Source organism: Egretta garzetta, unplaced genomic scaffold, assembly GCF_000687185.1.
Source record: "Egretta garzetta isolate BGI_Z169 unplaced genomic scaffold, ASM68718v1 scaffold81, whole genome shotgun sequence".
In the NCBI taxonomy this organism is placed as follows: domain Eukaryota; kingdom Metazoa; phylum Chordata; class Aves; order Pelecaniformes; family Ardeidae; genus Egretta; species Egretta garzetta.
Window position 1 is genome coordinate 6,662,356 of NW_009258671.1, and position 19,214 is coordinate 6,681,569.

Sequence of the window (19,214 nt, forward strand, 5' to 3'; positions counted from 1 at the left end):
TAATTAATAGAACTCATTAAATGCATAGCATGCATATCATATAAAGAAGGGTAACAGGATATATGAACAGGTATTTGGCATTCGTATCTTGAACACCTACTGGTATATAACCATTGTGGTATCAGCCTTTAGAGAGTTCCTGCTGGACGGCATCTCTGAGATTTGTCATGAACAGCAGAAAAGAGAAACAGTGACTACAACATGGTCCGTGGCTGATTTCTCTGCATAGTGAAAAATAGGAGACCCATACATACACGGAGAGACCACAGTGACTACGGTGAGTATGAAAGATGCTGAGCATCTTTACACAGTATTCAGAGCAGGCCCTGAATTCATCATTGTATCCCTGATGGCCTGAGAGACACATCGTGACAAATACCACATATGGTATACTTAAAACAGAGTCCATTTGTTGTGTGCATGTGTGAATGCAAGCTTTATTCCAGTACACTCTGGCTTAATATTCTTCCCAGATCTTTCTCACCTGATGTTTCAGTCAACTGGATGCTAGAAGCCTTTAAAAAACATGTCAGTTCTTTTATTTAGTATAATCCTGCTATATCCAGAGCAGACAGTATGAACAGAACATTGGTTCACTTCCAATGCTATTGAATGATTGAGTGTGAAAGCCCCCTTTGCATATTTTCTTTCTTTAATTTTTTTTTAATCTACCACTTTCCAGTGTGTTTTCCCATTCGTGCGTATAGCTTTCCCATCTTGTCAGCACTGCCAGTCAGTCAGTTGCTGAACTACAGACTGTTCGCTGCACTTCCTGTCACACAGGTGTGGAGAGATTTTTGATCTGACTTACAAATTCCCTGCTCCCCCTGGCAAGCTGGCTGGCTCTCATGCTGCTGCAGGGTGTTTCAAACAGCTGCTCTTTCCAAGACACACTTCTTTGCATCTCCAGCTTCATTATTTCTTACACACTTCTTTTCCCCCTTTAGTTTCATCCTTTCCATACCAAAAGGCCTTGGCAATGGAGCCATGCAGAAGCAACTACCGTACCATTAAACGATTCCAGATTCTGCCTCATTGAGCAATTATCTGCATGTCCTAGTTTATCACTTAGTCACGTTCAACTGTGCATCTACTTTTTACTACTGTTCAAGCACTATATGCAAGTTACATATGTGACTTATAGATTACTTACCAATTGATGTCTTCCAGTACATCTAGGCTTTAATTTTTTTAGGTCTTTTTTTTCTTCTTTCTTTTTAAAATATTTATATCTGTTCTGATCAGTGTGCTTAGATCTGGGACCTGCTACAGGACAGCTTCTGCACAACATTCTTAGAATTCAATCCCAGATTTTGGCAAAATCTGGCAATCTGTTATTGATAACCTAATTCAAAGTCAGAAAATTTTGAAGCACAGTTTTCTTACTTCAGAAGGCAAGTTATAAAACTAAGGTAGAATATGTAGAGACTTCTTCGTATTTTGTTGAGTATAAGTATGATATGGGTCTGAATTGGTCCCTAGGAACTCAACGAGTGCCTGCAACCAACTCTACTTGGCTGTATTTAACTCTGCAACTTGGGATATACTGAAACTCTATCTTGATTTCGTATCCTATATAATTTCCTCACATCCCGGTTTCCATCTGGACTGCTCTAAGGAATGGGACTGCAGCTGCTCTAATGGAGTGAATCTATCCTGCAGTTCAGACACAGACACAAGAGCTTTAGACAATACTGTAATATTTACACTTCAGTTTTCTCACCTATAAAAGGAAGATTGCAGTCTCAGGTTTCAGATGAATTTAAAATTTTTGTAAGCCAGAAGTGACATGCCTTTGCCCCCAATTCTACAAGCAGTCACGATTTAAGCTGACATTTATTGAAGGCTTTAATGTGAAAAGCTGAGGGAAAAAAAAAAAACAAAACAGTAAAAAACTACTGACAATTTTGATACTTAAAACCTTGTTTTTGCAGTATTATTTGGATAGACTTCGTTTTATTTGGATAGTGCTTCGAGGGCAGCTGCAAAGAGGCTGGAGGCTCTCTTTTCACAAGGAACCACATGGAGAAGACAAAGGGCAATGGGTACAAGTTGCACTGGGAGAGGTTTTATCCTGACATATGAAAGAAATTTTTTACAATGAGAACAATCATTCACTGGAACAACCTCCTCAGGGACATGGTAGAGTCCCCATTGCTAGCAGTTTTCCAGACGGGACTAGACAGGGAACTCAATAATCTCATCTAGGCTCCCTTCCCCACAAAGGTTGGACCAGATGATCTGTCGACATCCCTTCCAACCTGGGTTGTTCTATGATTCTGTGAGGCTATTTAGCCTCACAACTAGTCCTGAACTTTCACCTAATACTGGTTTCATCGTTATATAATTACCGCTTCCCCCCCCAGATGAACTTGTCAGATTTCACTTAAACTAGTTTTACACCAGTGCAACTTTACTAGTCCTAATCATGATAAATCACTGATATATGAGAGGAGAGAGATCAGGCCTAACAGAGATTATTTTTTACTTATACCAGCTGTTTTCACCTGTTGCAAGTAAGAATCCCTGAAACCAAAGTGCAGCAATTCTCATTGGTTATACACAGTTTTAAAAGTTTACACACTTCTATCAGGTCACAATGAGATTGAAACTGGTTTATTAAGCCTTTTTTCCTGGATAAATTCTCTAGCCTATATTGTGTAAAGCATAATCAATTGAACTATTTATTCAAAATGTATCATGGGAATGTATAAACAGACAAGTTTCTATTACACTTAGGTCACACTGTGTGCTGTTTTAGGAAAAAGCTTCCAAGATCGCAACATGTTTGTCCAGATAAAACTTACGCTGCCTGAAAGGTTTTCTTATTATGTTACCTAAAGGCACATGAGTTTATTTCCTTGAAATTTACTTTACATATATTCCTCTAGTTTACAATCACATTAGGATTCCAATTTAAAAAGACAAATAGGACTGTTCTACTCCAGTAAATAGGATGCCTGTACTTGGGGTAGCTATGGCAAAGTATATTTGAGTAATGTAGTAATTTAACTGGTTACATCATCATGAAAGAGCTTTCATAGTTGAGATGAGAAACCTTGTACTTCAAAGTCTGGAACAGTGCTGGCAACACTTAATTATTTCAAGTCACCCTTCCACATTAATCTAAATATGAACAGATTATTGTGCTTTCTGTAGAAAAAGCACCTCTGTCCTCTGAAGTGCTTTGCAGAAATTCTGAGTCACAATAACCTGCTTGCCCAGAGTCCCACTAGGCATCAACACCATCAGAGATAGGAATAAAGTCCAGAATCCCAACCTGTAACCTTTTCTGCACTGACTGGGGATCATGCTTCCTCCTAGGGAGTCCTAACACATTATTCTACTGCTATAAAATTGCACTGAACAAAGAAAACAGGTAAGGAATAAAAATAAATCATGGAAAGTAGGAATGAAAAAATTGAACAAAGGTGGGTTTATAATCCTCAGAACAAGAAGAAACTTGGTAGTTTGATGTCAGCTGACCCAAGGACTCTTATGCTACTGCTGCAAAATTAACAGGGGTTTAAACATATAATCAAGTTTGACAAGTTACTATGCATCAGCACAAGCATGGTAAGCCAGTTCATAAGCCCACAGCACAAATGCAAGATGACTTGGCTTAGCAAATTTCTCTTTCCTCTGGGACTAAACTGTTAGACTTCTAGTGCAGAAAGAGACAAGCTGGTTTGAAGACTCTGTTTGTATCACAGTAATTTGCTAAGTTGTGGTAGCTTGACTTTATGTCAAACTCCCTAACTCTGCTAAGAACATAAGGCTAATGGGATAAGGGGAAGTGAAAAAGCATTTCCTTGCCAAATGTTTTTTTAACAGGCTTGAAAATGATGGTGACAACCGTGTAAAAAGCTTTTCCGCTGTTTGACCAGACCATCATAATATCCAGCCTTCTATAGCTTGGTACTTCCCCACCTCGTCTTGTCTCCACTTACAATTACCATTCCTAATTGCACCTGCCTTTTCAGTTTACTTGGCACTAGCTCTATAAAAACATTGGCAGTGAATGATTAGCAGATATAAACCATTAACATAACTATGCTTTAGGTAGACATTCAGGAGATGGAGTCTAAAATGACAGAAGTCTTCCTAGCCACAGAACTCCTGAAACATCTGGCTTGTAAGCTATACCTGTTGTGCTTTAGGAGACTTGCCTTCTGGAGGTGGGACAGCAATGGCTTTCTATACTGCTTCAGCTGAGAATTTTAGTTGGCGAGGCAGTTTGCAGCCAGGGCTCTTGACCACAATACCTTTTATAGCTGTAAAGCAAATGGAACATACCATACCCTTCACTCTGATCCTTCTGAACTTCAGTGGAGATACAGGCATATAGCTAAACTCTATTTTGACACTTTTTAGGCCCAATTCAGATTTTTAACTAACTTTGATATCACTACAATTTTAAGGATGTGCCCAGGGGCTCTGCTGAATTGGAACTTTTGGCTTATCATCAAATTAAGGGAAAACATGCTGTAACCCACCCACCTGACTCAGTCACAGCTCCAGTGTATGATACTAATCTCCACATTTATTAAACACATGCTCCCTCTGGAGCTGGAGATGATACAGTAACAGCTGTTTTATTCTGGTTTCTTCTTAAGGCATGAGGAAACAAATACAAATGTGTCTCTGGTATAATTCACAGTGTTCACACCTACTACTGCAATTAAGATGTACTAAGATAAACAACTTTTAAGTTGTCCATATCTCTTACAATCCAGTCTCCCTCCAATTCTCTCTCCCCATTGTTGCCATTATTCTTTTGAGTAAACTAGTACCGAAGTCTGACTCAGCAAAGGGAAATGAAGCTTTACGCAAAAATAAATGAGGTACTTTGTACTGGGCACAGTATCCTCCCAAAAGATACTGAGACTAAACAGAAAAAATCAGTAGGCCTGTAACGAAGACAGTGAAATAATGCAAATTCTGGGAAACCAGGGTTTGCCTTGACTTTAATGTCAGCCTGGCCTCCCACTGGTATAAAATTCGTATTTCTCTGTGGATCATTAATCCTTTTTGTCCACAGGAAACAGGAACAACACTTCTAGATGGCAAGCAAACATGTCATTTGGGACACAAGGGTAATATTAAAAGCCCCTACCATGAACTCCAGAGTGGCTTTTAACCACAATTTGTGGGTAGGAGTATGGTGGTACAATACACCCCCAAAACACTGGAACAGGTACAGCACATCTCTGAAAGCTGAGGAAATTCACACAGCAGCTGACAATTTTAAGGAAGGTGCCTCATACCCGAAGACAATTTTCCCTTGGCTGGTTAGTGCAAAAAGGGACATATTGCTTCCTCTGCTCAACCCCCAAGAGAACATCTAATGCCCTTTTTCAACTCTGAAACTCCCACATCACTTGAATGTGCCGATGAGCTCAAAGCACATGATCAACAGCAGCCTTGCTGATGGCTGAGGTAGGTGAGACAGGCCTGCAAACAGGGCATTGCTTAGGCCTGATACTGCTCCCTCCATTCCGAACTCATCTCAACTCCAAGTATGTCCTAAGCACCTTGCAACGATTCTCCCTTTTTCTGAAGGTATTTGAAAACAGGATGGAAAAGGTGGTAGCGAACTGCATGAAGAACGTGGTTGATCGTTTTAGACTAGCTGAGTCCTTGAAGAGACGTTAGATAATGTCAAGGACACCAAGACTGTGCGACTGCACATGCATGTTTCAGAGACAGAAAAGTAATCCCACTGCAATTAATGGATCTTATTATGCTCAAAGTCAACAAGCTTGCTAAAGGGCTTTGGCGAGTCAGCGCCTTTGTGTTTGGATTGCAATACTAACTGTGTGGTGTGCCTTTGTCCACTTCAGCCTTGTTTATCAACAGAGGTATAGACACAGTCTAGCCCTAGGCACAATTCTGGCTAAATATGTTGATGTGTATTTTTGTGTTCTAACAGCTTCTGTAGCGGCCCTTAGAAATGAGACAGATGAAAGTGAGTAAACACATATTAAAAAAACCATTTACTTTCTCACTATGCATGTTTACTATTTGCAGTTCAGTCACCTCTGACAACCGAAACAGATAATTTCATTTCCTTCCTCCAGCACACCCACCCAATATATTGGGGGAGGGGGGGAGGAAATCATGGCACTACAGTATAATGTTCGCTGTTACTGTAAACCAGCACTTTATTTTTGAAAAGCTACAAACCGTTTGTTCATAAAACACTTTGTAATCCCCAGCAGTCTATTTGGAGGGTTGCTTGGTTTTTTTCAGATCTAAAATAATTTGAAAATGCTTCAAATGAAACGTCCATGTCTTACATGACATTTTCTTTGTAAACGAGTTAACACAAATATGTTATTCCCATGCATATTTATTACGTGCATACAGCAGTCAACCTTCAAAGCCACTCCCCCAGTCTTTCCGGCAAACTAGCAATCTTCTTTGCCATAAAAACTTACCCTTTTCCATCAATAAATCTATTCCTTAGAAGAAACTTTTGCCTTTAGAGTCTCATTTTTCATTTATTTCATTAGTTTCCATCTCAGATAACTAAATTCTCTTTTATTACAGCTGGGAATTTTTATAATGTGCAAATTGAAATAATGATTGTATCACAGTACTCTGCAAGTGGTTTTCATTAAGCTTCCCGCTACTATTCCTTGCTCTGTTGGATATCTTTGTGTCAGGGTTACTTTACGCTGGACAGATATTTGAACAATTTATGTTGAAAAGAATTACTAAAATCCTATTAGATAACAACCCTTAAAATGCACTGGTTGATGGAGCTTAATTGTATGTTCTTGTCATAATGAAAATACCTCAATTGCTTAGAACTTAAAAATCATGCTAAAAAGTGGACCTGTGAATATATTCTGGAGATTGACATTTCTGAACATCAAAATTACTACTTGTCTTTAAAATTTGTAAGCAGACACACAGTGCCAGAAATAAATTTACATTTCTGAGATGCAACACCACAACATCTTGCTTTCTTGTCAACAGAGTGACTAAATTCATACTCTATGTTCACATAGGATTTTCTGGTTAATTTTAGTGACTTAAAATAGTTCAGAACCATTTGTGCAGCTTGTTGAAATTTACTGCATGCTTACATTGTTGATCACCAGACTCATCTTGCTACTTTGTCATTCTGTATTGCCTATTGGCAAATGAGTTTGCTAGCATATATTCCCATTGCTGTCAGGGTCACCAGAAGTCTGAACGAACACATAAAGAGTCCACTTAATTGCAAAGATTTACAGCTATGCTGTTTTCTTTTCTCCCTTTCCACTCAAACTTGTCTTCCATGTCTGACACGTATAGAAAAGGGAGAGCTGCTCATTCTAGTCAAAATCGGCAGCAGACAAGGATCACAGTTTTGCAGGGATTCCTTAATTCTACTGCGAGTGCATAGGCAACAGAGAAGCAGTTTTCTAATCCACCCTAGACAGGGTACTGAACCAAAGAAAAATGCTGTGTCAATATAATATCAGCCATCATCAGTCTGCAATGCAGTAATGAGTTACGTGACTGGCAAAAAACCATAACCCGTATAACTTCCAGAAGCAATAAACTGTTCATTTGGATTTAAGATACCATGCTCTCTAAGGTGGAAGACAGATGAACTGTTATACAATAAACAGATGAGAAATTTTTAAGTCTTGGAAACTCAGAAGCAGAAAGTTGCCATCTGAAAATCTGCCTCTGCCTGCCCAAAGAGCCTGCTGTTTGAACTAAGTATCATTTTCATGTCACTAAAGCCTTTTCCCCTGTCTTATTTATGGCTCTGCTACAAGTTTGGGTAGCAGAGGAATCAATCAATTCCAACCAACCAGTGAAATGATTTTGGGAGCTCTGGGGATAAAAAAAAAAACCCACCACAAACAGTTTCTGCATTTCTGATTGAACAGTTTTCTAAAGAGCACAATTTACATACTGAAAACTTACCAATGGAGCGATGAATGCAGGTATGCTGGTTATCACTCAGAAAAAAGCCCTCTTTGCACTGACATTCATAGCTGCCCATAGTATTTACACAAATCTGCTGGCACCCTCCATTGTTATCCTGACATTCATCAACATCTAGAAGAGAGAAGAAAAAAGAAACGCTAGATAATGTACAGATGCAGAATAAACATCTTGAAGAGCAAGGAATCCACGAAAAGACACAGTGTAAATTAAGCTAATGAAAACTACCCAAACCCCATCAGAGTGCATCCAAATTAACCCATGTATTTCTCTTTCCTGCATCCTAGGTTTAAAGTTAACATAAAAAAACTGTAGGGAGGGGAGTCCAACTAAGTCTCCATGCATTCCGAGCTGCAAATTGATTTCCAATGCACAATGAATGTTAACGTCCTAAAAAGGCTGTGACCCCATCTGCCAAGTGTGGTGTTGCACCCTGTCATTCCCACTCCACTTGGAAAGACATACTTCAGGCCTACAGTAATTTCTAGTAGGGATAGCAGGCAAACACAAAGGGCATTACTGGGTGAAAGGAGTCTTTATAGAGTTCTGGTCTTGAACAGAACAGCATGTTTCAATTACTGGAGTCATAACCCCCTACTTTGTCAGTTTGTTTAATGTTGTTTAATGAAAAGAAGGCTTCTTAAATCTAAATGTTCCATGTCTGTATTGTCATTTTAATAGGCAAATATATAAAACCACAAAGGCAGCATTAGCTACTGGCTGTTTTGAGGGTCCCTGCCTACCCCCCATCACCTCTCTCTGGCATAAAAGTTTTTATGCTGTCGTGTTTAACAGAGACATGTGTTTCAGTATTGGGAAACCACTGCCACTAAAAGATCTCTGACCCACATTCAACCTTGCAACTCTCGTGTTTTGCTCATAAAAGGTAGATCATATCCATTTTCTGTTTTTTCTTTGGATAAAAGCAACTTGCCACCTGAAAAATCCATGTTCTCCTTTCTTATGGAGACTCTGCAACCAGTTAGTTATTTCACAGTATGTGCCAACATGTCAGCAAATGAGTTGGTGTGTGTTTTGCTTTCATTTTATTTTTGGAGGGGGGAGAAAACACAACAAAGCTAAATGATCCACAACATTCAAAATCTCAGAAGAGCTGGCACAGTTCCTACAGAAATTAACTCCTCCAGGACTGGCCACAATACGCTAAGGTAAAACCAAGCTGCTTTTGCCAGTACTCTTGCAGGCAAGGCCAGGAAGCTCTGAAATGCTGGAGAAACTCAGCTGGTAACTAATGCAGGAACACTGGCTAGTTCCAGTAGCTTGCTCAGCTAAACCTGCTATTGCTCTTTGTGCTTGTGTGCTGCCTGCACTTCATGGGACAGAAATTGTAGCTCTTTCTCTCTAGGGTAATTACAGCAGCACCCAGAGAAACCAGGCAGTCTCCTTCTGTCTTGAACTTCAATGCAAGTGTGTAGACAGTCCTTCTCCTTTTTTTATTTACCAGGAAACATTAAGCACCATTGCTCCAAATTTTCTCTATCAAAATCCTCCCCGCCCTCAGTTCTTACTCTCTTCCCAATTTGAACCTTTTCATAACCCCATCAGAGCAGTTTGGGAGGACAAAGGAAAAGGAGAAGCGAAGACTTTCCCTGCCTACTGCAGTGTAAGAAGGAAAGATACTTTGTGGACCCTTCCTCTGTGAGTCAGCAGGCCTTGCTGCCCTATCAGCACCAACCCAAACTTGTTCTTTCAAAACAGCATACTGGAATCTAGAGCCTCCTCTCTGGAAGGATTGTACACTTACTGAAGGAAAAAGTCTCAGCTAGTAAATGTGCAAACCCCCAAATTTTGCTACAAAGTACGCAGCCTTTCCAGTGTTCTGTTTATAGTATCACAAAGCAACTTGAACAATTGCCTTCCAGCTCTGATGAATAATCTGAAACAAATGCAATGATTTATAAACATTTTTTCTGCTCTTGATAGCAAATGCTAGTGATTTACCACTTCCGTAAAGAGACAGCTCGATTTACCACCAAGCCCCAAATCCATATGCTGGAATAACAGTTATTACAATTTAAAGTCTTTAAAAAGTTTTACTATGAGGAATTTCTTCTAATTGTTTTGAATTACTTGCCTCAAAATTATTTTAATATGCATTTATGAAGAGAAGGAGTTGAAGAAAGGGAGCAGCTGGGATCTATGACTACTATATCCCTATCACCATACTACATGCCTTCCAATAAATCTTGGCCCGGTGGTGTAGGTTAACATTTTCTCTTCTCAGCCTTCAATCCTACTAGGGTCAGGCTTTTTGAAGCACTTTGTATTACTGCAGTCTAAAAAAAAATTGCTTACTATCCACCATACCAAGCAATCTATTGGACACGGCTGCCTGGAAAATATTTACTGAATTATTTACTTAGTAAACTTTCTTTCCAATAAAGTCACTTTATGATCAGCCTATTACTAACCCAGTTTAGAGAACGGGGTAAAAAAGTCTTCTGAAGTTAGGAGAGAGAAGTCCATTGACTCCAATGAGCTCAAGCTTTGGTCGATCTGGCAGAGTAATTCCCTCATGCATGTAAATTTTTTCAAAGCTTACAAATGAAATAGCTGCCAAAGAGGCTTTTTCTTTCTTTCATTGTTTGTGCAACCCTCATTCAATGCAGCTCAAGTTACCCAGCTGAACATGTAAACATCAGTAATGCTGCATATGTGAGACTGTATTTTGGACAAGATTTTCTAGAGATTAAATTCCACGTAAACACCAAAATAAGTAGCCAGGTTTTCAATAAAGCTCTTCTGCCTCCAGTTTTGGAGGCTCTACACGTCAAACTGGGCTGTTGACCATTTTGAAAAACAGGGTGGATCCTCAGGAGCTTTAATTGTTGCCACTCAAAGTTTACACCTGCTGGAGACCTACACTCTAGGACCTAACTCTAGATATAGGAAAAAAATATGTAAAATCCCTTCACTCAAACTATACTATATAGTTTGGCTATACTAAGCCCCAACTAAGCTCATTTTATAAACTTTTAAATTTATTGAGCACAAATACAAAGCTCACTTTCTTTATTACTCTACAAAAGTGAATTTTTTTTTAGAGCAAACAAGTATATCTTCTTTGGCAACCATTTGCACAAAATCAGCTACCACTGGTCACCTTATCCAGGACCAGGGTTGTCTCCCTGAGGACGGCAGCCCCAAGGCAGCAGGTGCAGGTCTCCCTTCCTTTAAACTGGTATGTGGAACCTCAAATCCTAGGCTCCTTATTTGGCAAAAGTTCTTTCATCCAGCTTGGCCTCACCACCTGGCAGTGTGCTGATTCCTAGGGTACATTATCCACTGCTTACAGGAGAGCTGAGCCTCAAAATCCTACTCATAATACCAGGGAGGAAGCTGGAGCAAGGTTTCAGCAAACCTACACAATCCAAACTCAAAAAGATGGAAAAGGGCTCTCACCTGAGCTGAGCTCAGATGGTTATCCCACATGGCTGCTCCAACTCTCATCCTCAAAAAGAGGAGGAAAAAGTAGGATAAAGTGAATATATGTCTTCTGTAACCCTCATCACAGAGAACTGTCCTGTGATTACATCTACCAAAGACAATCCCTGATGGAAGCATCTAGAAATAACTCACTTTCCACAGCCCTTAACTACTCCTTACCAGCACAAATAAATAGGTGAGATGACAATCAGCATGAGAGCTAGAATTGCTTATACAGAGTTTAGACCAGAGTGACAAACCGATGTTTCCAGGGAGATGAGGACCTGGATTTCAAATTGTCCAGTCATCATCAAGGACAACAAGGAATAAGGGAAAAGCCGGCTCAGGGAGAGGCTGGGAAAGGAGAATTATCCTTCAAAAGAGAAGGAGAGATAATGGATGCATATATACATACATACATAGATCTGTCTCTCTCTCTATATATATATCTCAGAAGCATTATGCAAATTAATGCATACCTGAATTTGCATAAGTTCTCTAGCTTTTTGGCACACCGCCTTCACATAATCAGATTTGTTTTGTGTATCTTGGTGAGATGAGATCCTCTATAGTGTGGAACAGTATCAAAGGGTAGGAAACATTACAGTTAATAAAGATGGATATTTTATTTATTAAATAAACAAATGCTTTCAGTTTCTCATTTAATTTATCTGATGAACTTTTCAAACTAGCTCCACTGGTATTTCACCCACATCTGGCTCAGAGCTTCCCACAGTGTTTGGACTAAAGAAGCTATTCTGATCAAGTGTCTTGTTTGGATACCATCAAAGGAGAAAGGTCTGCTAAGGGTACCTGAAACCAGAACCACAAGCAGGAAGATACAAAAGTGGAAATGCTACACAGAGTCAATGTCAAGAACTGTATGTCTGTCCACTGTCCACTTCCTCCCATGATCTTCTCTTCCTTCCTTCTAACATTCTTCTTTCATGTCAGCATTTTCATAAGCACTTAATCCCCTCAGAAATCTGAGTCTCATCTTCAAGTCTCCAAAGCATTTGGGAGCCACAGTACAATTCACTTACTATAGCATCAAGATTCTTTGGAGACTTCTAAAAACAGGACTTTGACTCATGATCCAGGTAGCTGATCCAGCTAGTTTTTCTCTAAGCTACTCTTTGAAACTTTTGCAAGATTTCTCTAAGATACCTGTTTTACCAGTGTAGAACACTGTGATAGAGAGATGAACTACTGGTAGCAATACTGCAGGCTTTCCTCAAATGTTAGCAAGAAAACACCATTGAGGATATCTTGTAAGTTTTAAGAGAAATTATTTGTAACTGTAAACTCAGAAAATAGGAGTGCCTGATTCTGGAATTTTAAAGTCATTACATTCTGAATATTTCTAGTCAGAAAGCTGGTTGAAACTATCATTAACAAAAATCACATTCCTGAATATACTATAGTCATAGTTATTATTATACCAAAAGAACATGTAACCCACCATCCTCTCTTTGACACTGTCCTGTAGTTGATACTTAGGAGAAGACTATAGAGATGGGACAGAACCATTGCTGGCATGCTCTCCCAGCTTTCAGCAGTCACATACCCATTAACCTTTCTAAATCAGTTGCTAGACCATTGTCACTCCTGGATCTTTCCTATATGAATTTGTCTAATCTCTCCTGAACCTAACATGATGAGGCAATTACTTCTACAATTTAATTATGAGTTACATAAAAAAGACATCCTTTTGTTTATTTCAAACATGCTGCTTCAAGTCTGAATGAATGCCCCCCAATCCCATTATTGTGAGAAACAGTAAATATTCATTCCCTACTTGCCTTTTCTGCATCTTTCTTGATCTTACAGATCCACCTCAGCCTCGTACCATCTACCTCATCTATTCTGAGCCCTGAAGCACAGCAATACCCAAATATGATAATTACACAGACAGTTTGAATGACGTCAGTATATCATGTTTAAAACAAAAAGTGCTCATTTCTAGAAGTTAACCTTAATGACAGCAACATTTGGCACATATTCATCTCACTTCTCTATTCCATTCCCTCTGAGTATCATGATGCTCTATTGGAGTGGGTGTCTTAGAAGATCTGATTTCAAGATAGCTGTAGAAGTCCAAAGAGTAAATCTGGCATGTAGGAGTGACGCAAGGGGTATCAGATGAGAGGCTGTCGGCAGGTGTTCCTGCTGGAATGGCCGTATGAGTAGCGACATGCTGTCAAGGTAGGGAGGGTGATACCTTGCATCAGCTGAGGGGGCCATGGAAGCAGGAATCGTTGCTAATTGAAAAAAATGCTAAACCATCTTTCTTAGATCAACTTTATATGAGCATAAAAGGGATATATTAGAAGAGACACCACTACCTATGTACACATATCTCCTCGATATCTGAAATCAGACTTCGCCAAGAATTTAAAAGCAGGGCCCAAATTTTCTACTACTTGCACATAAGGCCAGAATTCTGCTTTTTGTCCCCTTCTTTCAGAAACTGAAAAACATAGTGAAGAAGAGGAAAAAGAACACCACACCCTTGAATCCAGTACTTCATTCACTACCACAGCTGCAGAAATTTTCACCAGAGCCCTTGCTAAGACAAGATCCACTTGCAAAAAACCAGATCCTACAGCAGTGAATGTTTACTGGAGTAGAATTAAAGAAAACCCATAAAGTGTGAATAATGACCTTTCCGTGAAAAATAAAGCATATTTTACAGAAAAGAAACACGAAGTACTAATCACAAGGATGTTCTTGGGTGATGAATACTAAAAACATTCTAAAATGATTAATTGATCCCCAGAACCACTCTTTTCTTACATACAAGGATACACCACCTAAAATGATGCCCATGATCTGTCCCAGTGAATCCCTTCTCTTAATGGGCTACAATCACCTATGACCTCAACACCCACTGACTAGGCTTCTTGTTCACCGGCACAGTTATAGATGTGTGCAACTTGAAAAGGAATGCTTAAAATCTTTTTTTTTTTCTGTAGCTATTTTGTGACACACAGCAGAATTCCTTAAATTTCACACTACACAAATACAGTGTAAATGCAGCTGCAACAGACTTCTTTGCTATGTATAGCATAGGAAATATTCACAATGCAAAAGCTTAACTCTGCTGTATGTGACGCCTGCCCATTTGCTGAGCTGAAGTAAACAGCCCCATGGACATTGCGTGAATGTTGCATCAAGTTCAAGTCTCTTGACATCACTTGTTTATTCCTTTCTTGAAAAACTGGGCACCACTGTCTGTCCTTTTAAGACACCAAACCCTTTTTGCAGCTTTTGGCATTTCCAAAATAAACATCCAAGCCCTTTAACTTGACATCCTAGTTGTAGTTTCTATCCTCTCACTTGGTAATCACGTCTGTATTTTAGACAGACACATACGCACAGTGGCCTCCTGACAACAGTGCCTAAATAAAACAAAGTTTCCAATCAATAGCTTTTCAATAGATTATCCATCCTTCTGATATGCGGCCTTAACACAATTTTGTATGAATTTGATCCTGCTTCTTTTACTCTACAGTGCCACGGTCTAGGGAGCACCAGCAGCCTCCAGCTTGGCATGAGGCTCTTACGGTGAGGCTCAGAGAGCCCCAGCCCCATTAGCAAAAAGCTTTCAGTTCCCGCTGATGTCTAGCTGCGTGTAGGGCACTCCAAGTTGCAATGCTGGATTAACAATCCTTCATAAACTAGAAGGAGGGAAGTTAATTACAGACGCAAACAAGCAGCAGTCCTGATCAACTGACGGAAAAATTTGGGACAAGTTGAGTAAATTATCCAGCCTATTATCATAATGTCCCTTACTTTGTCTTACCCCTGGGCTTTCTCTGGAGCATCACTAACTGCTGCATCATCAACTGAAGTAGTATCCTATATCCTTCTTCCAAGATAACTACTGCTTATACCTGCTTCTTTTTACTTGTAGATCCTGCCAGGATCAGAAAAATCTGGCTTGGGTTAACTCAGAACTGCTTTTCTTTTGTTTAATTTTTTTCTTACAAAAATGAAAAATATTTTGCTGGGGGTCAAACAAAGCACATAACTTAACAAGAAAAATGAAACAATATTTTCATTTCAAGTTGGTAACATTTTCCAGGTCTATACAACACGAAGCATTGTGCTCCTGAGATCCGGTAATCAAAGCCAAGGAAATGGCTAGATTAATGAATTTCTTTGTTATCTATCAGTAACACAGTTAGGGGAATCTCCAGATTCAGATGAGGCATTTTAAACTAAGCACTGAAGGCATTCTCAATCTCTAGATTGATAATACTTGAAGTCCATGAAAAGTGGAAGATGGGATTCTCAAGCACAACCTTCAACACACTGAAAAGAGAACTGCATCAGGAGTTGAGAAACACTGGCTTAGTCAGGCACATATCTACGCATTAAACATTTAGGGAAAAGGAAAATGCTGAAAATGTTTCACAATTGCTCCTGTAGGTCATATCAAAACAATTGCATTTTCCTGAGAGCATGTCCATTGGTGAAAAGTGTTTTGTAAATGCAACCTCAGACTCTGAACAGTTTCAGTTGGTACATTCTCAGTAAATAAATGCTTCATTTGGCACAAAAAGTTTGGGCAAATGGGCATTTATGCCACCAGAGAAACTAGTTCAGTATTTTCACTTCCCTAAACATGAGCAACACAAAAAGCAGTATTTAGAATAAATATTTTCTCTGATTTCTTGTGACAGAAATACCTGAAAGATATTCAAGATCTTACAGTAAACATTAATTTCTTTTTGATACAGAACAAGCAATACTAGCTGACTGCTCAACCAAGTTGTGCTGTGTTACGCAGTTCAAGCTGGAGTGGTTGGTTGTTTGTTTGTTTTAACTACCTGGTTTTAAGAAAACAGCCTTAGAAAACAGTTGGACACCTGTGCACCACCTAAGCAGCAGCCGCCCATTAGTACATGTAAGCTGCAGTAAATTGTGTTAGTGCTATGCAGCTCAACAGATGAACCCCATGCATCTCTTACAAAGAGAGATCAGCATTGCCTTGATTGGTAAGTGCTGTGAATTATCAATGAAAAGCAACAGCGGTCAAAAAACCTGACTTCAGGAACGTCATAACTATGTAAAGAAGGGATGAATTTCTTAAGTTTGGAGCTGGCATGGTAGTGTAAAGCCAAACCAAACAAAGAACCCAAAATAAATCCCCACCTTCCCCATGAGATTCACCAGAGCTGTGTATTCTTTTCACCAGCACCTGGGAACACATAAATGGATTTCTAAAACAGCTGTATAACAGTATGCATTTTTTCTTAAATCAAAGTACTTAGGAGCCACGGTCTTCTGTTGTCAGTGTCCAATATGTGAAATTAATGCATCTACTCACTTTGCAGTTGCATCAGATAGGTTAAACACCTAAAGAGAGAAAACCTTGTGTTTCATGTACAAGTTAATCTGTGCAACTTACTCCACTAAAAGCCTTCTTACCTTTATCTCTAAGATATCTAATATTGGTTGTACAGAATCTTAAGTCAGAGGGCAAAATATGTACATGTTAAGGCAAATGGACTGACCGCTCACTGACAAATTCTGCAACCTTAAGTCCCTCAAGTCCCTCTCAGACCTGTAGTCTGTGTGAAATTTCAAAGTGGACACTTGTTGGAACCTTTTTATTTGGAGCTCAGTTTCTTAGAGTTCTTTGAGTTCTGATTTCAAATTCAAACACTCAAAGCAAAACTCAGTCCAGGATATTCATGTCATTTCAGAGCACAAGAATGAGTTTTCACATTCTGTCAATGTGCAGTCATTAACAGGCTGAGCCTGTGGTCCCTTCAGAGCCTAATCAATACTACATTTACAGCTAGGAGAAGTTCTTCCAGTTATTTTTGACGTGATTAAAATCAAGTCTCTTAGACTTCCCTAAGATGTTTCAGAGGTTTTTGTAAGTACTGAATAACACTTGGTGGCATATTGACAGTCTCAGACCTATTAAAGAAAGTGCTGCACTTGCACAGGCAGCGGATATCATGACTCATATCTGGTTTGCGTGTAACCGTTTTGATGCACTGGAACTGGGGTGCTTACCATCTTATATAACCAAGCCCTAAATGATTCCTAAGTCACGTGACAGAAGTCTGGCTCCCTGTCCTATAATAAGCGCAGGTCCAAGCCTGTCACTATAAATCACCAGTAGGATCCAGAACCCATTCTTTGCTGTCTTATTAGTAATTTTTATTGTGCCTCTGACTAATTTCAGAAGCAGTTTCTTAGTTATGCCTTCAAAATAAACAACAGAAATAATTAAATAAATGAAGTTACTCAACTTTTTCAAAGGAAATCATTCAAGCTCCCCAGTTAAGTCTAAATATACCTATATATACTCATGATATTGAATTGCAAAAACTATTTTTCAGAAGGGAATACTGAAATATTGCTACTCTTTATTTGCTAATATGTATCTGAAAAATATGACTCTGATACTTCAATATGAGTTATCAGTAGTGGGAAACTTTTCAGCCTGTATTGGTCATGATAGAAATATGCTAGGAATACTTGCAAAAAAATCACTTTAGGGATTTTTTTGTTGATTCAGATACACAAAAATAGATCACCTCACTTTCAAATTGCTTGTATACTTATAAACATATTACACTGGAGAAACTCTGTAGGAGAAAAAAAATCTTGTAGAAAAATGTATTTCTTTCTCCTATTCGAGCTTATTTAATTGAAAAGAATTACAAAAAATGTCACCTATGAGTTTTCTCTTAGTATGTTGTCTGATAAAATACCTAATACAAGAAAAAAAAATAGCACAAAAAACTGTACAGTGTACCCTACAATAAAAAAAACTCCACTTTTTTCCCCGTGAAGAAGTATACCATTCTAGATTCACAATTTTCAAAGTCAAGTCAGCTTTCAAGGTCTTGCAACAGAAATCTTGTCCTCTCTGCACAGCTACTCTTACAAGAGGAATAAAACCCATGACAGTATGCTCACTAACATATGACCTAGAGTGCACAAAGGTAGAGGCTCCCAGAACTCTGGATGCCCTACTCTTGTTGAAGGGTGTCTGTAACGCTGCCACCTAAATAAATTCAGCAAATACATCTTTCCATTCTTTTGAACTCTTCAATTCCAATTCCAGTCTGTTTTAACTAAGGTTTAACTAACTCTGCTGAAGAGGCTGTACTATAGCCTAATAATCATTGCTGTAGCAACTTTCTCTTCAGTTAGAATTTTCTTTTGTTAAGATGGAGTGGCAAAGCTTTGCCTTCTCATTTCTGCTCCTGTCCTACAGCACAATACCATATGTCCACTCCAGTCTTATTTATTCAACAAAGTATATTTCAATTGTTTCCAAACATTTCTTTCCATATCCCATAAGACCTCTTAATCATAAATTTTTAATTCTAAACCTTCCAAATCCTCTGAACAATCATTCTTGTAAAGTATGTCCAGTGACTTTTTAATTAATGTTTTAATTAATTATTATTACTATTATTTAGATGTTAGCTAGAGTCATCACAAAGTCATATTAAAATATGCTACCATCAACTCACCCATGTGCCTTCCCGCCCCTTTTTTATGCAAAACTACATCCTGTGCTCTGATACAATTCCAGTAAGGAATGTGTACACAGGGAATATTTTGAGATACTTGAGAAGGATCTGGACTGAAGTTGGCAGAAGGTAATAGAAGCAGTAAAAATAATCCTCTATATCGGTCCTGTAGTCTGAGTCAAACTTTTAAGTTTGCACACTGTACACTGAAGTCAAAAGGGTAACATCAAGATGCAGAAATTCATGGACAGTATTAGACAGCAAAAGCAGCTCACTACAGAAAGCTGAGACCCTGGAATCTACTTAACA

General features: G+C 38.9%; 1 protein-coding gene across 1 annotated transcript in view; it reads right to left on the reverse strand.

Annotated features, from left to right (window-relative positions):
• Nucleotides 1-19,214, reverse strand: part of SCUBE1 (signal peptide, CUB domain and EGF like domain containing 1) — a 205,536-nt gene that overhangs the window by 144,338 nt on the left and 41,984 nt on the right. The window contains exon 4 of the mRNA XM_035888509.1: nt 7,930-8,064. Within this exon, the coding sequence (XP_035744402.1) occupies nt 7,930-8,064 (135 nt within the window). The remainder of the gene's footprint in view (nt 1-7,929; nt 8,065-19,214) is intronic.